We start from the raw sequence: 25,489 nt of genomic DNA, 5'->3' as shown, positions 1-25,489 counted from the left end.
AACACAATAAAAATTAAATTTGATACTATAAAACCAATATCGAAAGTTATGAGCTTTACTGATGAAATTAAAAATACAAGGATGTTATGTGTAGTTTTCAATGTTGGTTGAATCTATAATGTATAGAAAAGTATTTTGGATGAATTTCTTATTTGATCATTGGATTGCAATAGTATAAATATACAAATTGATAACCTAATTGGAAAGAGTTAAAAGGGAATAAACTCCACCAATTTAATATCAATTATTATAATATCAATTATAATAATTGATATTTAACACTAATAATTAAATTAAATAAAAGGAAAATAAATATACAAGAATTAGTTAATAAAGACTAATTATTCCAATTTAAAACTAATTATTATAATTGATATCCTCCCACAAGTTGGACAATCTGGAAGAGAGATGCATCTTGAACAGTAATGAGTCAAACCGAGGATGAAGCAGAGAGGCTTTGTGTTCTGCTTCAGTTGAGGAACGCCCAATCTGCATCTTTAAACACCGTGTGGAGACGCTCCTTTAAATGCTTGAGGTATAAGACGATCCTGTCGACGCAGGTTTGATAAATAGGATTCAGAGTTGGAGGTACAACGGTGGTAGAGATCGTCATCGGCGACGTAGGAAAGGATTCATCTGGATATTTGAGAATATCATAGCCATCAAGAAGAGCTTCAACTAATTTAAGGACAGAAGCTTGGTGACACTGCTAAGGGTGATGCAAGTGAATGGTATTGATGGCTTATGAGGGTTGCTTAATAGATGAAGAGTTATCGTTAGCCATGGGAGGCAAAAAGAAAAGGAAGGACCGACGTCCTGTGTTGAAGAAGATAAAAAAAAAAACATTCATGAACAAGTAAAAGATAAAAGACATAAGATGAAAAAGAGACTTTTAGGGGGCCGCCGGTGTTAGCGGCCATAGGCCACCGGCGGCAACAGACAAAGTAAAAAAGGATCAGAAAACCTGCTCTGATACCATATAGAAAGTTAGTTTGGATGAATTTATTTGATCATTGGATTGTAATAGTATAAATATACAAATTGATAACCTAATTGGAAAGAGTTAAAAAGAAATAAACTCCACCAATTTAATATCAATTATTATAATATCAATTATAATAACTGATATTTAACACTAATAATTAAATTAAGTAAAGAGAAAATAAATATACAAGAATTAACTAATAAAAACTAATTATTCCAATTTAAAACTAATTATTATAATTAATATAATGAAAATATTTCTACATCAATTATATTTATGACAGATTCAAAATTCATATATAAATTTTTTTAACCAAAGTCTTCACTCCAATAATAATTAGTGATATTAAATAATATGATGACTTGTGAAAAAAAAAAGAGTATTTATATCTCATTTCAATTTTTTTTATTAAATTATTAGTAAATATAATTTGAAAGACTAGTTTTATAGTATATATTGTAGTCATTTTGTTCGTTCGGATCCTCGGAAAATCATAGGATCTAGCACTGTATTTGCATACAAAATTTGCAGGGGACTTTTTTTTAGCTCTATGATACTGTATTCCTAAATATCATACTATTTTAAATATTCATTTAATACATTCGAAAATATGCAAAATTCGAAACAAATACCCCCTAAGAGTAAGTTGGTCGGATCAACATCTTTCTTTTTCTTTATGTTGTTATGAGATTTGTGTTTATAAACTTGGTGTGTATAATTCATTCTCTCTCTCTCTATCCATCTAAACTTAGAAAACTATCTTGAATATTAACTTTTTTTTATTAAAATAAAAAAGTTATATCTTTGAATATATTTTACATTTATATAGTTTGTAAATTAAATTTAAATTTTCAAAAAAGATCAATAATAAAAAACAACTTCAGGTGACATTATAAGTTATTTATGTAATTTATTTATATATTTAAAAGCATTCATCTTCAGCAAATTTAATTACAAAATAATTTAAATATTTAATTTCACGTGCAAAAAATAGTAGCAGACATTAAACTGATCAAATTCAACATATCAGGACAGATCAAACAGATATAAGACATTCCATTTACATATAATTTCTGAAAAGTATTATATTATATGAGTTACAAATAAAATTTTATGAGACTCATCTTGGGTATATATTATACATATAAATGTAGCTCTTTCTGGGATTCTAATTACTCTCTATTTTTCTTTTCTTTTCTTTTTTGACTTTGAACTATGCTTCCAAAGATACAGTGTTGTTCTGTGGATTAATTACTGAGGTTTGAATGGCAGACATAGATATCACGTATATTGTGTGATCCTGAGAGATCTACAACTTTGGCGAATGAAATGCCATAAATACCCTTTTTTTTCCATATTTTATTTTTTGTAAGATAAAATTAAATAAGATTTGAATATTAATAAACAATTAAAAATGCTAATCAACATTAAATTGTATTTAAAGTACATTCTGTTCGAAATTAATCAAGGAAGTATTGTATAAAAGACTGATATTTATTAGAAATTTAATGCACTGAAATTAAATAAGGAAGGGACATAAAATTTAAGGAGTTTCACTTTTAACTTTTAATCATTGATAAAGATGATACACTTATAGTATAAAACAGTTTTATTAATACCATAATGTAAACATGAACTACATAGTATGTGCCATTTCTTTAATGTGTAGTGTGTCGTATGATATATTATGCAAATTATTGACATTGATTTGGATTTTGACATGCCAATTGTATCTATGCATCATCATGTGACATATACATACTAGAATCTATGATGTGTTTTTTTTTTTTCTCTGTCTTAACTAATAAAACCACTTTCAGACATTATTTATACCTCATATCTTTCTAATAATAACTGAATTTAGGTAAACCAACACAACCCAAACTAAATCACACATAAAATTTAACATCTCAGACATTTTCATTTTCATTTTGGGGAAGCAAACAAAAAAATTCTTCTTTTTTATCTTCTTCTTCTTCTTCTACCCCTGCGCATTCTTCCATTCACATTTCTGCAAAACCCTAAATCAGGGTTTTTCGTTGCCTCGGCTCTTCTATTACTCGGAATGAGGAATCGGAGATGCTTTTGGTGATGTGAAATGGGAAACGGTGTGTGGACAGGTCGGTGGTTTCGGACCAGCCTGGCTCTTTTGCACCCTAATGGCAAGCACGTGTCTTGGTCGATGGTTTGTGGGGTAATGCTATTCGGGTTGGGTTTGATTTCCCTCTTGACGGGTCACGTCGCCTCTCATCTCGAATGGTACTCTCACCGACTCCACCGCCGTACTCTCTCCACACTGGTTCGTAACAACATTACATAACACCAATGTGTTTCTTGATGCTACTGATAATGATGATGCTAACCGTGTTTTAATTGAATGTTTGTAGGATGAGCCAATTGATATTTGGCAATCGCAGTATTCTAAATACTACTATGGATGCGAAGAGAGGGGGCGGCATTTTGGTCGTGAGTGAAGTCTTCTTGCTTTCTTGGGTTAATGTTGCTTTTGTCTCCTTGTTGCTTTGATGTTTGGTGGTTGCTTATTATGGATGAAGGTTTATGAAGCCTAACGGCAATTTTGGAATTTTTGGATTTGAGATTGTCGTGATTTTCCTTCTTGCTAAGGGTGGATTAGTTACTCTTTGTCTGTTGTTTGATTTCTTTGCTGCTTTGTGTGATGTGATATACGTAGGTTCATTATAGATTGTTGCAATTTTTACGTGAAGTTCAAACTTCAGAGTCCTTTTTTACCTTGTCTCTGACACTAAACCTCGGGAGAAAAGAAGGAAATATGTTTCATTTGAGATATTTTAGCAAGATTAGGATAGTACACGATACTTTAGGCCAAGGAAGAAGAGAGTTTTACTGGGTGCAGTGTGTGAGCTTTCCAGTGATTTGACGGATTTCCATCAGGCTAGTCAATGTCTTGTATGCTTCTGGTGTTTACCTTGTGTTGTACGAGTGTTCAGTAGCCTTCTTTTACTCTAGAATAACAGGTTTGTAACAGTAGAAGCGATTCTAGTGTGACAGTTCTAGGCTAGCATTTTAAGCATGGAGTTTTAGTGCTTCTGTATGGTATAGTTTTACTTCCATCTTACATATGACAGCTGAATGGTTTAGAAAACTTTAAATGATTTCCCATTTTTCTTTAAATCAGTTTGCTAAGTCATCATCTTCCTTTATGTGCCTTGTGTAGAACTCTAAGGGTTGTTGTCTTATACTTGGCTTTTCTTTTAAATAAATGCTTATGCATTCCTTGTGATTTGGCTGAACTATCTGGTTTTTCTACATGACACTTTTTATCTTGTTTGGTTATTGGATAAAATAGCTGCTGTACGTGAGCGCAAGTCCAATGGCTACTTGCTGATTGCTACAAGTGGAGGACTTAACCAACAAAGAACTGGGGTAAGTAGGACATAAGTTTTATGATATGGAATATCTTCGTTGGAAAGAATTTTCTGTAAGATCTCATGGTCACTGATAGTGATTAGCTGTACCTGTATGAATGGAAAATAATAGACCATTTGGTGGTCTATCATATTCATTAAATCATGAAAAACATTTATTTTAGCTCATTGGTTCTGTTTCAGTTTTTAAAAGAGCATACGAGGCCCAGATTCTTTTTGTTGTCATAATCATAATTTTTCTTTCTTTTTTTCTCAACTAAAGTGATTCATACGCCCTTTTGGAAATGACGATGGTATTCTTGCCTCCAGATAACAGACGCAGTTGTGGTTGCAAGAATTCTTAATGCTACACTAGTTGTTCCTGAGTTGGATCATCACTCTTTCTGGAAGGATGACAGGTAAACTGCAGATTCTAACTTGCATTCAATATTCTGATTACAGTGAACAAAATCGAGTCAACAATTCTTCCTTTTAATAGCAACCTTTTTGGTTGAATACAGTGACTTTGCCAATATTTTTGATGTGAACTGGTTCATTACATATCTTGCAAAAGATGTTACTATTATTAAAAGAGTTCCTGATAAGATCATGCGGTCTATGGAAAAGCCCCCTTATACAATGCGTGTCCCAAGGAAATCAGAACCTGAATATTATCTTGATCAAGTTTTGCCAATACTCTTGAGAAGACGGGTAATGGCACCTTTTATTATGATTGATATATGTTTGAAATTTCTTAACTATCTTCCTTGAAAATGTTTTGATCCTGTAAACGACTTGCATACTGAATTGTTAGTTTTGCTTAATGTCAGTTTTGATTATTCCCTTTAACTTTGGCTGTGGTGGTAACTGATTTCTTGGATATTTTCAGGTTCTACAATTGACTAAATTTGACTATAGACTTGCAAATAATCTTGATGATGAGCTGCAAAAATTACGCTGCCGTGTTAATTATCATGCTTTGAGATTTACAAAACCTATACGACAACTTGGTCAAAGAGTTGTAATGAAAATGCGTAAGATGGCAAGCCGTTATGTAGCAGTCCATTTGAGGTTTGCCCAATGAAACTGATGCGTAAAGTTCAAATTCAACTTCCACCAAAAGCATCGTTGTCTGCTCTGGCATGCAATCACTTAAATTTTGTAGATCTCAGAACCAGTTTTCTTTTCTTTGGTCTCTTGCTCTCCCAATCACACATTTTCCACTCTTATCTTTTTAATATTTTGAGCTGTTTTAATCTGGTTGATTTAACTTTCCCCTTTTCACAATTCCTATACGATGTTCTGAAATTGGTTGATTTGCGTTGAACAATTTGAAATTGTCAAATCTCCGACAGAGTTTAATAATAACAATGTGGCAGGTTTGAACTTTGGCCATTGCCTTCAGAAAAGGTTAAGGATCTCATTCATAATTATTCATTGCAGGTTTGAGCCAGATATGCTAGCATTTTCAGGTTGCTATTTTGGTGGGGGTGAAAAAGAAAGACATGAGCTCGGTGAAATCAGGAAAAGGTGGACAACATTACCTGTAAGACTGCAATCCTGACTTCTAATAACAATCTTATCATACTGGCAAGACGACAACTTGATGGCAATTTGTTCTTTTCTCTCGTGCTGAAGTTCCGAAGCACTTAAAACTATTTATTTCTTTGCTGATATTGATTAACCATCATTTTGTGGTATTTACAGGATTTGAGCCCTGATGGAGAGCGAAAGCGTGGGAAATGTCCTCTTAGTCCTCATGAAGTGGGTTTAATGCTGCGAGCGCTGGGTTTTACAAATGACACATACCTCTATGTGGCATCAGGAGAGATATATGGTGGAAATGAAACCATGCAGCCTCTCAAAGATCTCTTCCCCAACATTTATACAAAGGAGATGCTTGCTGAAGAAGAGCTGAAACCTTTTCTTCCATTCTCTTCCCGCCTTGCTGCTATTGACTACATCGTTTGTGATGAAAGTAATGTGTTTGTCACTAACAATAATGGTAACATGGCCAAAATCCTAGCTGGACGTAGGTAAGAACACATGGCATCATCCTTTTATTCTTCCTTTATGTTTCAAAAAATAATACGATGAACATGTTTGTTGCATTTGTGCGAATCAGGAGGTATATGGGTCACAAAAGAACTATCAGACCTAATGCAAAGAAGCTTAGTGCACTATTTTCATCAAGGCACGAGATGGTCTGGGATACATTTGCAAGCAAGGTTAAAGCATGCCAAAGAGGATTCATGGGAGAGCCAGATGAGATGAGACCTGGCCGAGGAGAGTTTCACGAATACCCAAGCACGTGTGTGTGTGAGAAACCGTTTATGGATGATCTGAGTCAAGATGGAACCCGTCCGAAGAAAGTGTTGTAAGCATACAATGAAATTGTTGCCGACGAAGAAAGTGTTGTACCAAGTGTAATTGGGAGAAGGACCAGAACGAGATAAATAAACATGAGTAAATTTGGTACTGCGTCCTTAATCGGATAGAAGAGAAGTAAGACCTCGTTAATGGCAAGAAATGCTCTTCGGCTACTCCTCCATTTTAAAGTCTGATTTGGCAACTATCAAATTAGTGGTCACAATCAAAATCCTCTTTATTTACAAAGTGAATGGCTCAATTCAGATTCATGCATAGGGCTAAACGTAAGAGACATTAACGCGTTGCAAATGTTGATAATAGGTGTCTTATAGGTCATTTGATTTTGCAACATAATTAGTTTTTCCCTCATGTACCCCTCTGTATCATTAGATTAGCTCACTACTCTGTCATCATCATCAGACATTCATGGAAATTTTGCCTTGATCGAAGTTATTGTATAGATTAACCTTGATTCCGCTTACCATTTCTGAATATGTACTCATTTATCCGTTTCATTTTTCCAAATTATCGTTGTTGCACATAAGATTGAAGAAAGACATAACGAAGTACAATGGGAGACGAACACAAATTGATATCCAAAGGAGAAGAGGAACATGACTTTACCATTTGATCATATCAACAAACCTTTCTATGAACAAGTCAACATGGATAAATTCCATATACAGCCTACAGGATCAAATTTAATCATTTTGTAAACAACATAAAATCATATAAACATCTACTTGACTAGTCTGCCTAAAACAAAGGAAACAAGAATTTCCATTCCTATGTTCCCTATTATAAATAAATATACACATCTATGCCGAGTGTATTGTTCTTCCAACTAAACCGCATATAGCAACTTCTCGTTTAACCTTGGTTACCTGTGGCAGTAAAAAAGTTGAAATGTTATTACATTCATAAGGTTACTCAAGAGCAGTAGACGCACTTGAAGAATTATATATGTACACATTCTCACCCCCTAGAAATATTCCGATTCTGGTTTTTGTGACCCTTTTCATGTGAAGCAGAAGGAATCTTTGAGATAATCAAAGAGCTCTGCAGTCCTTCTAATAGCTGCCAACGCAAAGTCAAAACCATCAGACTCAACAAAAGACAATAATATGAAATTAATTTTTACAGGTCAGATAATAAAAATGGCTTTATTGTAGACGCAGAAAATAAAATAACATGCGAACTAGAACAACCATTTCAGTTAACGCTAGGCATGATCTTACTCTAGAAGTTGGCTGTATCCTGCGATTAGATCTACGAGGCTCAGCGATATCAGATGTTGACTTCACAGGATTTCCATTGAAGGTTTTTTCCTCATCAATCTTAGCCAACCTTCCACCAGCAGCAGGTGCAAGTTTTCCTTTACTTGCTCTTGATGTTAATGTCTTTTTAGTGGAATGAGAATCAGTTAAAGACTCAAGGGACGAATACAAGATTGGTCCAACCCCAGCTCCAACGTTCCCAGAATAGGACGCTCTTTCCACCTGATTTTCACTCTGAGATACATTCTTAAAATGACTTGAAGAATCCTTGATCCTTTCTGTACGACTTGTCATATCATTAGTACGAGAGGTTGATAAAGTGTTTTCTTTCGGTGGGATCACTCTCCCCGAAACACTCTGCTGTTTTCCAGACTTAAAAGCAGGCCTGGAGCCAGCTCCGAGTTTTTCCTTGGTATCATTTTTTGAGGTGTTTTTCAACCCACGTGATCCACCGGTACCTTGAGGTATCAGGAAATTTGAAAGCTTAACCGAATCATTTCCATCGTTGATCTTACTTGTCCCATCAGCAACGTAATGCTTGCTTACTTCCATAAATTTCCTTTTCTTCCCAGGTTTAGGAACACCAAAAATCCCTCTTGGTCCTTCTTTTGGAAGACCAGTCCTTACCATTCTGTGTGCATCAGATTTATTTTCATTCTTGCTGTTCTTCCCAATATTGAACACCTTATTATTTTCAGTCAAGTCCAGTAACCTGAACTCGCCAGGATTTGCTGACTCCACGGCAGTGGTTCCTTTCAGAATCCTGTCCTTACCCTTTACCTCTACTGCAGGACTACCTAACTTGAGTCGTTTTTCATGAGGTGTATCACCCTGCATGCCAAACGTACAACTCAGTGCAGGAATGCATAAAATTAAAGCATCAGAAGAGGTTGCAAACGAAGTACTACCTCATGCGTAGAACTGTCATTTGCACCAGCCTTGGGAGCCTCAATCCATTTCCCATCCTTCCAAATAAAAGATTGACGTAGATGCCAAGCTCTGAAAAGTGATGTTTTTCCACTAACTGCAGCAAACAATTTAAACGGTATGTTTCAAAGTGGCCCAATATACACAACTGTAAGCACAATATTCATTAAAGTTTAATCAAATAATGCACATACCTGGGAAGTGAACAGTTATTGTTTTATCGTTCTTGTTCTGATCTGTGACAACACCCTCCTGCCAGCTGATAAAAAATAAAATGAGATAGCTACAGTAAAATATAGGAGTATTATATAGAACTATGGCCCTGTTTAGATAAGCTGAGATGATACATTGATTTTAACTTATGGAATAAGCTTAATTAGTTTTATTTAATTTTCTTCACCTAAAAGTGTAACCAAGTTTATCTAAAGAGAACCTATGTCTGAAATATTAATTAAAAGTGCTTCAGCTTTCCAAAATTGCAACAGTAAAAGAAATGCTTCCGTTCAAAACAGATTTTGCAACTATGAAGCTTCTACAAGACAGGCTAAATATCAGGATGAGTTTAATCTGATCTTTTCCTGCACACTTAATCCTTAAAGAACCAAATGTTCATTTAAGGAGTCCATTTATTGGTATTATCTGAAAAGCATTCCCTAGAATGGTCAAATACTGATTATTCTGTGCAATAAATCTATTCTCTTATCCAAATGTCTTGATCGCAACTTAACAATAATTAATAAAGATATAGAAACTTTACAGTCTCCACAATCAAACATATATCAGATACAATCAGAGGTCGACAAAATTATTTGTTAAAAAAATCTGTTGTTTCATTTATGTTGAAAAGGTAATAGGAACTAAATCGCTTCCTCTAATTCTGTTGATCAGTGTCAAAAAACGTAAACCTTAAAGCTTCCTCTAATTCTGTTGATTAGTGTCAAACAAATAAACCTTAAAGGCACTAGAAAGTGTAAAACTATACCTGTCTTCTACCCATGCATCAACCCTATCCCCAACAGACCAATTATGATCTACCATAGCTGCCCTTTGTCTCTTCCTCGTCCCTTCATTACGCAAACCAGTAATATTGCTAGCAATGCGTATTCTGGGAGGTTTGTCTTCTTCACCTTCAAGTGAAATCCATTCCTTCAAAGGCCCAGCACCTGTAAAACAATTGTTTTCTCAATGTTCCATCCTAAATTGAGAATTTATGTATTAAAGCTATGGCAGACACCAGAAAAATATCAAGGTCCACTGGCTCTTGTGAGTAGTACAAAAGTTGAAAAAGAAACTAACGTAGTTTGTCTCGCATGTCAAGAAATTAAGGTATTTTGTTCTCAAAAACTAACCTTCATCATCTACAGGCAAATCGTAGCTTACATAAGCTTGACCATCCTTCACACTTAATACTTTGGCTTTGTACCATGCTGCCTTAAATCCTACTCCATCTTTGAAAACCTGAAACATATGATTGCTTCAGATAACCAGGAAAAGATTAATTCAAAACCAGTTCCAAAATTGCAAACGTTGCATCTAATTTTAATTAACATAATATTTGCCAAAGATGTTATGCCCACTATGAAATCAATGGCTATTATCTAGTTAATCTAATCAAATTCACTATTAATGAAATCAACCTCTACAGGTGAGCCCTCCTTTATGCGATCTTCCTCCACATCTTCAGGTATATTGCCAGCTGTGGAAGCAGCCTGCATTTCAATCTCAGATTCAGGAAGCTCGTCAATGGGATTGACGAGGTTTGGTCCTTTTGAACTCTTTTCATTGACATTAATAGAAGAAAAGCCATAAATGCCTTTCATATGGTCCTGAGATATCTCACTCTGCGCTGTATGAAAAGGTGAATTCTCTCTTGCAGCAGTCTTCCCCTTTTCATCAGATGAAATATCTCTATTACGTATCTGGGAAGCTCCAGGTCTATCTCCAATAATGTCACCGCTAACCAGACCACTGGTCATGTCTTTTAACAAGCCAATTTGCTGACTTGATTCTCGGGCTGCATTCCAACAACCCTCTGGACCAGCTTCTACTAAGTCATTTAATGCCAAAGGATCACCCATAGTTACAATCTTTCCAGCCTGGGATACAGCTTCTGCTGCCAGCTCAGCAGCCTTCACAATAGCATCCATATTTTCAGCTCGTTTTCTAGCAGCCGAAGCAGCTTCCACTCTCTTCCTTGCAGCCTCCTTCGCAGCTCCGATGATAGAACTAGAGCTATTGGTTCCAATAGTACCCTTCAAGATGGATGCAGGGGTTGCTTTTCCTAAGTTATTCATACCCTCTGAACAAGAAATTTGGCAAGAACTCTCATAACCAGATGAAACTAATGCTTCATCAGCCATTAATTTTGCATGCAATGCAGCATTTGATGCAACATTGGCAGCAGCAGCAGCTGCCTTTGCAACAGCAGCAGCAGCAGCAACTGCTACTGCAGCAGATGCTAATTTGGCCTCAATATCTGACACTAGTCCAGAATTTTTTTGTTTGTCCAACTGTTTCCATATCTCCAGGCTATGATTCACAGCAGCCACAGAAAGAGCAGAAGCTTCCTCAGCATTCTCTCTAGCCTCCTTAATTTTTATAAGAGACTCATCTGACAAAATCCTCATCTTAACATTCCAGTCACTTGTGACGTGTTCAGCAAGAGATAGAGGAGTTACAGACACAACTGGTTTTTCAACAGTAGCTATGGGCACACTCCCAACAGGGGTTGCAGTGGCAACAGAAGTAGATATACGGCTGCTTACAACAGGAGTTGGTACTAGTTGAGACTGCAAATGCATGGCTTTCAGCCCAAGATCCTCAGACACCATACTTTTTTTTCTTTTTTTGGGTTTCGGATCTGAAGAATGCTGAGCATTTAATACCATAACATTGTTTGTATCATGCAGAGGGGTAGTTGCCAAAAAGACACTCTGCCCGCCTGCACTAGAAGCTGGCAGACCAAGAGGAGCATTTTTAATACTTGGAGGAACAGATGATCCTTTGACAGAATTGAACTGAATTGTATCAGTAAGAGGTAACGCAGAAATATGGGAAGTGTTGCTCTCAGAGGCAGGAATTGGAGTCCATGATCCACGAAGGGGGGTTTGGGATAACCAAGATGTGTTGTGTCCCAGAAAGTTTCTGAAAGGAGGGGTTTGGTAATGCGAAGTAAGTGCCTGTGAATAATCCACAACAGAACCTCTTGCAAGGACACTTTGAAGGGAATCACAGGAAGGAGTTTGTAAACTCCAAAGGGGTGATGAAATGGGTATTAATGGGTTCGCAATTGTAGGAGTAGCCTTGTTGCCGGCTACACCAAGAGGTGAAGAGATACCTTGAAGTGCATTTTGCTTAACCGCTACATCAGTGGTTCTTGCACCTGCAGATCTCAAATCTATAGTTACACGATAAAATTATAGAAAAAAATTAAACAAGTTAATGTATGTACACATATAGGATACCGGATCTTGATTGCAGAGGCGTTTCCAGGTTCATGGGATGAGATTTTTTACCATGCTGCCTCTCCATGCAGGAAGACCAGGCATTCTGCCATATACTCCTTCCACCATCTAAAAAGCACAATGATACTCAATACTTTGTACAAAAAAAAAAACAGAGAAATGAGCATGAAAACGGAACATGATTTAGAAAAAGACCTGGGCCCCCAAAAGCTGATATCATATAGGCCTCATCAGGTACCATGCCTTGACTGCAGCAACATCAATCAATATGAGAAATAACAGGCGTTGTTGACTATCACACAAGAGAGTAGAGAACATATCAAGCCACCTAAACAGATTACTATTTCATGAAGTTCCTTTGCTTTAATATAGTGTATTGATTGAACGAGCATAAAATAGGTATGAGGCTCAACAAATCAATTAAATCCGAAATCCCTAAAATAAAATCAGATCCCATTTTTAATTAACCATGGCAGTTTAGGAGAGACGGGTACAGAATACTTGTGAGGAATGGATGAAGAAATACAATTCATAGGCATGTGTGCACATCACATCCATGTATCCTCCACAACAATGAAGAAACTAAAACATATAATATAGCTCAGATTTAAACTTACATCAATGCTCCATAGACAAAGATCTGTGCACGCAATTGTATTTGCTGAATATCCATGAAAGGCTGTTGAAACAGAACAGGTGGAGAAGCAGAAGAGTTCAAATCTGGAAGGCTAGAAGTGGAAGCATTTAAAATAGCAAATTGCTTTGTACTGACAGAATCAACATGCCCGTATTGCTGCACCTCATTCAATTGCATCACCTGGAAACCAGGGGACGGGCTCAAAGACAAGCTAGTTGATCTATCCCCTCTTTCTGAATGTTTTCCTGGACTTTTTCCTTTATTTCCTTTCCTAGAAGTTTCCTTTCCAGCTGTCTTATTAGAGGATCGCCTAGGTTTGGGTTCAGGTGTTCCTTGAGACACAGTGAGTGCCATGACACCATCAGATATTTGTGGAGTCCCAAGGGAGATATTTCCCGTAACTTTGGTTTTGGGAGCACCTACTACAGAAGCCAGTGGAGATTCCTCTCCAACCTTCTAATAAGAACAGAAGAAAAAGGAGAAAAAATGAGTGCATTGGAATTTGAAATAAAAAACGAAGAATTTATTGTATAATGAATTTTTCAATATATAAATATTACAGAGAATACATTTCAGATAATAGAGCCTTTAGACTTAGATCATGAACCACAACAGGGATTACCATTGAAGCTTGGTTGGCAGCAGCTCGTTGCCTCTTGCCAGAATTTGTTCCTTTGGTGGTCTTTCCTGAAACACTTTTTTTGGGCAAATTTGCCACAGGAGCTAAGCTTCTCTCGTCATTAGAAGCACCATTCCCCTTAGGATCATTATCCGTTGACATGTTCAATGCATCCGCCTTTATGCATTCAGAAATTGAAGGGTTTAGATGACCGGAAGCCTTAACTTGATTCACGTCTTTTTCAGTTTCAGGTTGGCTTTGAAAATTAACAGAGGTACCACAAGCATTATCAGTATGGTTGGCAGGAATGCTTCCCGTTTCATGCAACTTGGTGCAAGAATCAGCCAAAGAAGATTTGGAACCTACATTTCCCAATAAATCTTTACCTACAAAATGAATTAATCATAGTTGCAAAAGCCAGAAGAACTTCAGTAAAATGTTAAACAGGAAGTGATGCATGTTACAACTATAAAACAACTAACACATAATTTGCACGTTACATTCAACAATTCTATCATCATATGATTGGAGAACTTTTAGACAGGACAAAATAAATCGGTACACAATTACCAAACATTTACAACGTTCACCAGAAGTTCACTACTGGCTTTGCTGTGCAAGGAAACTGCCAGCAAAAAAAGAACAGGGCAGGCCCAATAAACATTCTAAAGGTAGACAGGTGACAAGGAATAAGAATGCCACCATATGCAATAAGCAGAGACCATCACTCTCAAGGACACACGACAAAATAAAGAGATGAGGTGACGCAGAGAGAAATATGGTCATTGTAAGCATGGTAAGTCACCTTCAGACAACACACAAAATACTTGTGACTTGTCGCTTGAGAATCTGCTTAGCAATGACACGTGACAACACAAAAAATCTCTTAGGTGCATCCCTCTCGTACATTTTTTCATCTCATTCTCTGCAAATGGGAGATTTGCTCCTGATTTTGCTTTTGGAAGGATGTGTTACTATGGACCTTCTTTCGTGAACCCTTCTTCTCATATATGAACAGGGTCCCAAGCTCCCAGTTCATAACAAGCATCATCCATGACCTTGGTCCAAAAAATATTTGAAACCTAGCCAGAGCCCTTTTGGTCGTCCATTAACAAATATTGCCATTATTGTTTATTGCATCAGGATCATAAACTCTGCACATTCTAAACTGTATAGGTTTCAAACTTCAATTATTAATTTTTCCTATAAACACCTCTCCCCCAAAATAATTAAAAAAGGAAGCTTAGGTAATTGAGGAATTATATATGCGGGTAAAACAACTCAACTGCCTTTTTACTTTTTTGTTTCCCTACTACTAGTAAGAAAAAAGGAGTATTCAAGAATGTATCCAAATAAATAAACCAATCCAAAACAATAGATAACCAAAAAAGCTGCATTAATTCATCTGGGGCGGTTCAATTTTGACTTCTCATGTTCAAACTTCAAACTAAAAGTCAATGAATAATTGATTATGAATATGTAATTGTATCTTTAGAAACTTGAGATTATTTTGACAAGTCATTTATAATTTTTGGTTGTGATCTTGGATGAAACTTGATACTTTGAATATGTATTTTAACAATTACAACGTATTCAAGTTTTTATTGAATAAGAACTAATCACTAAATTAAAAATTATCTGCAAGATTGATGCATGTATTAGTTCAGGCCTTTACTCTTTCTCTAGATAATGAAGTTTCATTTGATCAAGAGAGTGTGTCATCACCTTAAGAAAATAAACTAAAACTGAAATGAAATCATTTGATCCAAACCAACAAAGATTAGATTGACTTGGTTTGAATTTGATACACCAAACCAAGCTTTTTTAATGATTGGAATTTGGAACAAATTATTTTTGCCACTAACATTAAAATTGAACCACAAACACCCCTCAAAAGTGGAACCAAGAGGGCAAGTTTTTAGTTTTCACTTTTAGTCGAAAAACAGTCCTTAGTTCAATCAAAACAATTCTATAAATTAACACATATTTTAGGGTGGTAATATAAGCATTTTCAACAAGTCTTCCATTTTCACTTTTAGTCGGAAAAGGGTCCTTATTTGCTTTTCTCCCCTGATTTATCTTTGACTTTTCCTTGCCTTCGTCATTTCTGCTCAATCAATAACACATGTATATATCACATGTAAATGTACTACTTTCTAGTTTCTTGGGGAGAAAAAAAACTGACAAGTATAAGCCAATGTTGAATTTAAGATCAGTTAGCAAACCAGAAATAAAATCCACAATGAAGCCAAAATAAGGCTACAGTGTAACTTTAATTCTAGATATACTGCAGAGGCTTCCCTTACTCCAGATATTTTTTGCTTGGTGCAGAAAAATTCTCCCAAAGACATGAAATAATTAAGAATCACTTCTAGTTTAGAATCAGTTCGTCAACATCTAAGAAGCCACAAAATCACTATTTTAAAATAAAACAGTCAAGCATTCTTCAACAACAGTTTTTTTGGCTAAAACTTTTTTAAGTGCACCAAAAAATAATAAGAGGAAAAAAGACAGCAGGAACAATGTTTCTCATTGTGTGCAATAATAAACAAACTGAAGAATAATGAGATACTCATGATATCATATTTCATGAATTGATACATAATAGCAATTCTTTGCTTCAGGTTACATGATGTAATCAACAGTCAAGACCCGTGAGAACATAAGCATAGATCATTCAATTAGGAAAAAGTAGATAAATTATCATAATCGGTGTTATATGCTACATTACTTTTTCCAATGTTCTATTAGGATGGCCACATAAATCACTTACAACAGGATTTTAAAGAATACCTGATACTTTTGAGGATGACTTGTCATGGAACTCTGGTATTGCCTCCTTGTCATCCTTGGTAAAAGAAATGGAAACTTCATCACCCTGCATCTCTATCGATTCATGGAGAACTGGAGCCACACCAGCCTCTTTTGCGCATTCCTGATCAGCCTTATCACTTGTTGTCTCATGAGGTTTATCCATCTTTCCAGAAGCAGTTGTCACACAACTGCTTATTGTCTCGTACAATGGTTGCCTTGATGTATCCAAAAAATGTAATTTTTTAGTTCCAGTATCAGGACAAGGAGCAGTTTCCTGTTCAGACGACCCAACAGGAAGTGCTAAACTTGCTTCATATGCTACTTTAGCTTCAGAACTTACATCACTGACTATTTTAGCTTCAGAGCTAGATTCATTGGCTCTTTTACCTTCAGAGCTTAATTCAATGCATATTTTAGCTTCAGCACTTGCTTCATTGGTTTCTGTAGCTTCAGCGCTTGCTTCATTGGTTTTTGTAGCTTCAGCNCTTGCTTCATTGGTTTCTGTAGCTTCAGCGCTTGCTTCATTAGCTAAGGTAGTTTCAGCACTTGCTTCATTGGCTACGGTAGCTTCTGCTTTGTCCTTTTCATCAATAGAAGCAGACCCAACAAGCATCACTCCTTGAACTTCAAAGTGATCTGTAACTCCATGTGTGGATACAACTCTACTAGGTAGTGTAACATCTGCCAGTTCACAGGATGTTAAGCTAATATTTTCTAATACATATTGTTAGTCTGAATAACAAGACAAAAGAAAGATATGTAGTTAAATCATATAATGACTTCATTCATATCCTTGTGTTTAATCCACTCTATTTTATTAGTATACCTGAATTATTGACAGGCTCAACATCATCTGATACTCTGGCAGTAGTCAAGCTAGTTTCCATGTTATCTGTACTAAGAGATGATGAACTAACTCCGCAATCAACATGATGTGGTTGGTCAACATTGCAATGCATTACGCTGGAATCAGTAGTGGCCTTTTTATTCACTAGGTCAATGGCAGAAATATCTTGACAAAAGCTTTCATGGCCACCCTGCCTCTCAGGCTCGTCATTTTCGCATTCCTGTGCTTCCTCACCCAAAATACATGATGTTGTAGAATTCACTGAACTTAAACTTGCAAAACCACCTGCTTTGATATCATCATTCCTTTTATCATCATTCCTTTCATTAATAGTAGAAGTGTTATCATTCCCAACAGCAGAAATAGATGCCTCTGACTTACTGAATGAAAGCTCCACATCCATCTGGTTACCATTGTTTGCTAACTCATTTTTCTTAGCATCACTGTTTACGCTATATGTAGTCTCAACAGTATTCTTCTGAAAATTAGGACAAGTACTATGGTCAGATTTGCTGACCCCAATTATTTGTCCCTCAGAACTGGAATTATCTTTAATTGCAACAATTGGTGAATCACTTGTATTTACAGCAGATAGATTATCCACAATTGTATCTTCATTTGCATTGGCTGAAGACAAATCTCTGAAACATGCATCTTCACTGGATCTTCCTGTGTTCTGCAAGCCAGAAATATCATCAGATACCATGCCCAAGGACCCCCCTAAACTACTTCCAGAAGTCTCCAAGCCTTCAACTACATTGCCACTTTCCAATGCTTCTTCCATAGGAATTGAACAACGAGGTTTATCAGAAAGAAGTTCTTCTCCCCCAACTGCCTTTAAATTCAAAGTTCGAATTTCAACATCAAAATCTTTGTTAATCGCCAAAGAATCCAAATCGTGTTCCTTAGATTGCATCTGTAAAGAACTTTGCTCCTCGTGACCCATGTGAACTACATGATTCTGCACATTTTGAATCTCTGATACTTCACAAGTAGAAGAGATGTTTTGTATAGAAGTTACAGTAATACTATTCTTCAGCCCAGACGCAGCTGAGTCCTCTGGAGTTTTTTCTTCAAGAGAACCATCAGCCACAATCTCAACTTTTTGTTGATTTGCATCATCATTGTTGTTATCGGTAATGGGAATTCCCCTAGCTACAGGCAAGTCATCATTTCCCAATAAATCATGTGGTGGCAGATTACTTAAACTCCCATCAATGGACAGTTCACCTTGGGAAACTACAGCCAGAGACTGCTCTCTTTCTTCTTCTTTTAAACCAGCCAAGTTTTCATGGATAAAACCTGGTGGCTTTAAATCAGTAGCGTTATCTTTATATTCATTTCTATCATCAGGTTTTGGATCATGCTCCATTTGCTTAGCTAAGCATGCCAGTTCATCAAAGGCATCAGACTCCTGTATATCAGTTTCTCTTGGGATAAATTCCTCCTGTCCAACAGATTTTAATAGCATTTCAACAGATTCTGAGGAAGTGGCCTCAGACCAAACATTATTGTGCCTTGAAATAGAGCAAGTTTCAGCAGCAGTTGAACCAAACTCTATTCCACTACTCCCACGGGAGTATGCGTCAATCCACTGGTTATCTTCGTTACTTTCAATACCAAGGAAAACTTCAGTTTCAACCAAACTATCAAATCTTAAATGCCCTTGAAGGCTTTCGTCCAGATCAAACTTAGGGAGAGCATAAGGCCTCAAAACAGGAGGAAATTTTGTGCTCCCTTCACCAGGTATATGGAGATTCTGGCTTTGAAAATCATTGTCATCATAATCCATGGATTATCCCTGAAACATATAAGCATATTAGAATATGAGAAATACATCAAATAACTATATATATATATATATATATATATATATATATATATATATATATATATATATATATATATATATATGTATGCACATACAGACAAAAGAATGCTTCCCTGAGAAGCTTCCATTAACATAGAGCAGAACAGACAGAGTAGCACAGGATTAAATACAAGAAATGGGACTTTTGGTTATGTATGCTCCATGGGTTCTCTGATCTAGATCTAGAAACTAAAGTGACCTTTGTCCAACCAGATCTAATACAGAAACCCCAAAAGTAACTGCTTATGTCCACCACCCATGTTTCTGAAATGCCAAAACTGAGATGCACCAAATCAATATACTAAAAACAGAGACTCATGCATCTGGGAGCTGCAAACTCCGCCCACCTAACCCCACTCCAGCTGCTATTGATTACTTAGGAACAACTACTCCAATGAAGCAGGTCATATAGCCTCAATTTACCCAACAGCAGAAAACAACTTCATCATGTTTCATAAATTCAAGAATTCCCTAAAATATCATAATTAAAGAAAAACCAAAAGTCTTATTGAAAATCATCTAGTCACTAGTACGGATTAAATTATTAATATATATGAATATATATTCTCCGCACAACTAATACACTGAGAAAGCCACTGAACATTGAGGGTAGGGGGGTTAATGACTGTCAAGTGGTCGGGGAATGTTGTTTAAGAGTATAAAATGTGGCAAAAAACAAAAGGTGTGCATGATAAAAACAGCTAATTGAAGAAATCCATGTGGTTTCCATTCATTCACCACACAGATAGGTTAAAACAAGCATCACACAGTAAGACTAAGGAAGCTTCTTCTTCGTAGTGCTATTGAAAAACAATAGCACCGGTATACGTCGTGAGAGTTTTCACATGAAATCATTCATGAATGGTTTGTATAATTAGCTTTCTCACAAAAATTGTTTCATGACCTATATCTTCCTTTTTTCTTGAAAACACACCGGGTTTTGCAGTTACACAAAGGATGTCCACTTTGCCAATTGCATGATCAGTTTAGAGTTAACACACAGCAGCAACCCTTCCAATGAACTGACAAACAGTGCTTCTTAACAATATATCCTTAAAAACCTTCCCAATTAATTTACTGAGATTGGCCACCTTGTTTGAGGAATTAAACGCAGTCAGTCTCCACGTCAATTAAATTAGTCAAACCCAATCAGAAATTAAAAAAAAAAAAAATCATCACCACTTCACCCCATAAAGAAAAATATAAACAACAACAAACCTATATGTTTACTGAAAAAAAAAAAAAAAAGAGCAATAAACACCATCCAAACCTAATAAAAAATAGCCAGAACCCCTACATCACAAGAAAAAAAAAAAAGCTGGACATGAAAAGTACCAGAAAAACAAAATCTAAAGACGCTACCTCCCTCCATTCGGCGAGGAAATCCAGCCCCTCTGATCTCACCTATTCCTCAATCGTACAATCATTTACTGCATCAACAGTTCACGGTGTGTCACTGTAACTTCAATCAAATGAACGAACTTCGAAAATAGAAAGACTAAGAACACCGACAAGGTCCAGGATGTCTGACTGAAAGTCAAAGACTCACCGGTGAGTGCGGGTTCCGGCAGATCGAATTAGGGTTCCGGCCAATGACGGAAAGATAGAGAGAGTAGTGAGAGAAAAAGCAGAAACGACACCAACACGCGAAGTGTGTGACACTTTCCCAACAGATTTTTTATTTTTGTTTTTCTTTTCTTTTCTTTTCCTTTCTTATATTCTTTCCCATTAACATTAAATTTTACAGAGAAAGTGTGTATTGTCAATTTGTCATACTCATTTGTCTTTGTGTACTGTATTGAATAATAATTCTATTATCAATTTATTTAAATTTTTATTTAAAATAAATTTACCATTAATAGAATTAGCAAACAAAGTTGATACATTTATTTAAAATTACTTAAAAGGATTAGAAAGTTACTATTAGACTTCTTAAAGTCAAAAGCAGACCCAGCTTTTTATTTATTTATTTATTTATTAGCTATAAATGTTAACTAGGGTGACTCTTGAAGAACATTAATTAAAAAATTAAAATCAAAATTATCATATATTATTATATATCCATCTTAATTACTGGTACATTATTTTCAATTGCTATCAATGTCAAAATCCAACACGTGGAAAATATATAAAGAAGATGTATATTCAATATTTACATTTTATTTTTACTTTTATTTTAAATTAAAAAATAAAAATAATTTATCCAACTATTATAGTCTAATTATCTAATTTGTAATGTAACTGTTATTATTAATTTTGTTACTATGAAGTATTTTTTTCACTGATATATGTATATATTGTATCAAATATTATATTCCTAGTTAGTATTGTATATAACAATAAACTTTAGCACTTCAATAACTGAATTAAAAACATATTATTATGATTATTCATATTGAAATTATCATAATCCAATAACACTAAAAATAAAACATCAGATTATTTATATTTTAATATATTTTGAAAAGTATATGCTATGTTAAATTTAAACTATATAAATATATATCAAATAATTATAAGTTAATATAAAACTTTATAGATTACAAAAGTTCAATCCAGTGCAGATATTATCTAATAATTTCAATTCATACAACTCAAATATACTATTTTTAAATATAACAAAAATAAGAAATTAACTTGGTGTTTAGTTGGACATGAAGGTTTAAAATTAGAAATTAACTTATTGTTTTTGAGTTGAGATTTGTTGGGTGATTTTTCAATCATTGGACTAATAGCAAACAGTAACAATTTTTAATGTCACACAAACAAATAATGATTTTTTAAATTTTTTAATTAACCATACATTTAACAAGTAATATCATTTTCAAATAATTTGTAAAATGTACTACACCCTTCTTGGACTCAAATTAAATGCACAAAATGAAACTCACAATACAATTAAATTTGTGGATTGCTCACTCTCTCCATAAACATGCTATCCAAGAAACTAAAAAGGGTAATATGAATTTCAAAATTGACATTAAAAAGGTTTTTGGTACCCTTAATTGGAATTTTCTACCACAATTCTGAAACATGGTTTTCACAATACTTTTTCCTCCAAAATTAAGTTGATATTGAAATCTATAATGTTTTCTATAAGAGTTAATGGTAATATTATAGGAGTTATTTTTCTTATAAGAAGGTGTTAGACAAGAGAATCCAATTTTATTTTTTTTTGTATTGCAGAAGAATTCTTACGTTGTGATGTCTTTTTCTTGATTGCCAGTATGCCTATGGCTGATCCTAAAGGATGTTCTTTTCTTTTTCATGTGTAATATGTCAGTGACATTTTGTTCTTTTGTAAGGGTAAGGGAAAACTTAAGTTCATGAAGTTTTTATATTTATATGGGTTTTCTTCTGGTAAAAAAGATAATCATTCTAAGTAATTTTTTTTATGCTAATGGCACTCCTAGTTGTTAGAGGATTAAATCTTTATTATCTTGTCACTTAAAAAAAAAAAGTGCACTGTCATTCTTTCTGATAAATTTTGAAGGCCTTTCTATGTTTTTTCTTAAATGTTTCTTGGTAAAAAAAAAAATCAAAAGTGAATTTAAGTTTTTAATAAACATGTCATTTTGAAGAAAACAAAGCTACAAACCCTCATAAAATTTAGTGCAAATTCTCACACACCCAACATTTCTTTGTAGATATAGGATATTATTTTTTTGCTAAATTCTAGCACAATAAAAGAAAGTTAAAATTTTGTTTTATAAAATGACCCAAATTATCAATCTAACTTGAAAAAGCTCACCATACAATCAATTCCATCAAGGAATATTTTAAATTTCATGATGTAATAAAGGTCCGGGTCTATTGGCCTAATACTAAAGATTATCACCTTTTATTATCTTAGACATGTTCTTGTCTAGACATGAATTTGAGAAATAGTAAGTATATAAACTTGAGTGTATTTAAATATAAAGTTTGTATTGTTTTTTTAATAGAATTGAAAGTGTAAGTGAATAGATTTTGAGTTGAAGAATTTTGAGTTGAAGAAGATATGAAATTCATATTATCCCAACTTTTATTTCGTTTTAAATAGCAAATACAACACATACAAGTAAGAATTGTATTCTATTAGTCTGTGATAAGAAGATGACAGAAAAAAAAAATTAACATATAATTGAGAATGTAAGTGTAAATTAAATTTTATATTTTAGATATGAAAAAATTAAGGACTATAAATATATAAGTTTATCATTTTAAAGTGATGTTAAATTTTTATATTTATTTGACTCGTTTTTATTAATGATATTGTTTTTATAATAAACCTCTTTTAAAAGTAATAATAGTATAACTAAAGTATCTTGAACTAAACATTCTCAAAAAAACACTATGAATGATGTCTTCTCCAAAGCTGAAGAAATGTTAGTCGAGGTTGTTGACAGTTATGTATGTTATTAAAATAATGATATTTGATATTTTATATAATATTTTAATATTATCTATGTATAATTAATTTAAAATTACTGTATGATAATAATAATAATAATAATTATTATTATAAATATAAATATAAACCAATCACGTATTAACATATAAAATGATATTAAAATGTGTCAAAATGTTATTATAATAAAGAGTTGCAGAGTGTATAATCTGACTCAGATTTTGCTTTATTTTATTTTTTGGCAGAAGTCAACTTGAAGCTAAATTTAGGAGAAAAATGGATATGCAGATAAATTGTGGTGGTCCCTGCCTTAGCAGTTGGGTGATCATAGATATATAGATATGATTGAGAAAAGTTGGTACACTTTCTGAGTTTTTTCCATATAAAGTTACCAAGTGTATTTAATAATCGATTTTGCATTATCAACTAACTTATATTTGAGTTCAATTTTCATGCTCAATGGCTTATTTTTCCTTTATGCATTATGAGTATGTCACCTTTATCTCTACCAGTCATAGGCTCCATGCTCAATTCAATTTTTTTTTTCCAAATAAAAATGAAATATAAGACCAAATTTATAATTTTATTTATCATATTATCCCTCTCTTTCCTTTTCTCTCTTTATTTTTTTCAAACAAACACTCAATTATTTACATTTCCCCATTCATTTTCTCCTTTAACTTCGACCAAACAATTTCACTCTTTATCTTATCTTTCACTTTTTTCTCTCTCAGATAATTTAATTTAATTTTGAGGAATGAAAAATTATATATATATATATATATATATATATATAGGTTATGCATTATATCACACACTGAAAGTATATCATGGTTTAGTTTTCTTGCACAATGGGATTACCTTTTCCCATCATTTATGTGATTTAAAATGTATTATCAAATAAAAAATTATATTTCAGAAAGCAATATATTAAAATGAGTTATTTAGAAAATATCAAAATTTAGAAGAACTTTTCTAGTTTTGTTTACTATTTTAATATTTTTATTTTATTATAGTATAAAAACATATATATTAATAAATTATCAAACAATTTTATTTTATTTATTACTTTAATGTTTTTATTCTACTTATTATTATTATTTTCTTGGAAAATAAAGATATCTTTCTAAGACATTAACATAATTTATTTTATTATAATATAAAAATATATTAATAATATAATCATAAGAAAAAAATGATTATAATTATGGATAATGATATTTAGACAACATTTTTTTGACAACATTTGAACATTGATTACGTGTCAATCTGTGATTGGTAAAAAATTACTCCACAATAATATTTATGATTATTATTATTGATTGTGGAGTAATTTTTTACCAATCACAGATTGACACGTAATCAATGTTCAAATGTTGTCAAAAAAATGTTGTCTAAAATATCATTATCCTATAATTATAATGAATAACATAATTAACTATGTCATATTTATAATTTCTTCGTAAATTCACCTTTCGTGTTATGGAAAGCTTTTTTTTGGTTCTTTTACGCTTCGAACTCCTGCGCCTAAGTAGTATGGAAAGTTTGATGTTTAATATATTTTTAGTTTTCCGTGAGTACAAAGTTTTCTTCATTATTAAGATTTAAACATCTTACCATATACCTACCAATCTTATTAGACCTTATTGAATATTTTATTAACAAAAATAGTAATGCTACAGTGATCTATTTTTATCTTTCTTATACCAATTTTTTATATAAAGAATTACATTTCATCCATCTCCTTTTTTCCCGTCAAAGCATTTGTGCTGTATTCGTTCTTCTACGTTGTTTATTTTTGTTGGCCTGATTTCTAACACGTTTGTTTTGCCTCCAAATATTAATGCATTAATATTTGCTTCTATGTATGTTTTATTAAGAGAAGTATAAATATATCTTTTAG

The 25,489-nt window shown here is 33.8% G+C and overlaps 2 protein-coding genes across 7 annotated transcripts; one reads left to right on the top strand and one right to left on the bottom strand.

The window, feature by feature from the left end:
• The first annotated feature begins 2,849 nt into the window (after nt 1-2,849).
• Nucleotides 2,850-7,222, top strand: LOC106768050 (uncharacterized protein At1g04910). The gene is made up of 9 exons (XM_014653021.2): nt 2,850-3,284; nt 3,373-3,451; nt 4,314-4,390; nt 4,702-4,790; nt 4,893-5,082; nt 5,261-5,442; nt 5,815-5,917; nt 6,079-6,407; nt 6,497-7,222. The coding sequence occupies exons 1-9, from the start codon at nt 3,084-3,086 to the stop codon at nt 6,750-6,752; spliced, it is 1,506 nt and encodes a 501-aa protein (XP_014508507.1). The 5' UTR covers nt 2,850-3,083; the 3' UTR covers nt 6,753-7,222.
• Nucleotides 7,223-7,334: 112 nt separating this feature from the next.
• On the bottom strand, nt 7,335-20,899 carry LOC106768048. Of its 6 annotated transcripts, none has more exons than XM_014653018.2 (17): nt 20,746-20,899; nt 20,559-20,626; nt 17,306-19,127; nt 16,459-17,160; nt 13,669-14,051; nt 13,182-13,502; nt 13,027-13,088; nt 12,605-12,657; nt 12,410-12,517; nt 10,583-12,327; nt 10,295-10,403; nt 9,928-10,108; nt 9,140-9,204; nt 8,927-9,042; nt 7,980-8,849; nt 7,721-7,818; nt 7,335-7,625 (listed from the first exon to the last, which is right to left on the bottom strand). In XM_014653018.2, exons 3-17 carry the CDS (start codon nt 19,116-19,118, stop codon nt 7,622-7,624), a joined length of 6,630 nt encoding a protein of 2,209 aa, XP_014508504.1. In that variant the 5' UTR covers nt 19,119-19,127; nt 20,559-20,626; nt 20,746-20,899; the 3' UTR covers nt 7,335-7,621. The 6 variants fall into 6 exon arrangements, with proteins under 6 accessions (XP_014508504.1, XP_014508505.1, XP_014508506.1 ...); XM_014653019.2 differs by having other exon boundaries at nt 13,209-13,502; XM_014653020.2 differs by having other exon boundaries at nt 13,227-13,502.
• Nucleotides 20,900-25,489: the final 4,590 nt, after the last annotated feature.

This window comes from Vigna radiata, chromosome 7 (genome assembly GCF_000741045.1).
Source record: "Vigna radiata var. radiata cultivar VC1973A chromosome 7, Vradiata_ver6, whole genome shotgun sequence".
Classification (NCBI taxonomy): Eukaryota; Viridiplantae; Streptophyta; class Magnoliopsida; order Fabales; family Fabaceae; genus Vigna; species Vigna radiata.
Note: the sequence above shows the minus strand (reverse complement) of the source record. Positions and strands in the feature narration are given on the sequence as shown.

Excerpts from the sequence above, each read along its gene's own strand:
- LOC106768050 (XM_014653021.2), top strand. The coding sequence starts at position 3,084 with ATGGGAAACGGTGTGTGGACAGGTCGGTGGTTTCGGACCAGCCTGGCT. Across the intron at positions 3,285-3,372 it reads GCCGTACTCTCTCCACACTG|GATGAGCCAATTGATATTTG; the intron begins GTTCGTAACAAC and ends GAATGTTTGTAG. Across the intron at positions 5,918-6,078 it reads AAAGGTGGACAACATTACCT|GATTTGAGCCCTGATGGAGA; the intron begins GTAAGACTGCAA and ends TGGTATTTACAG.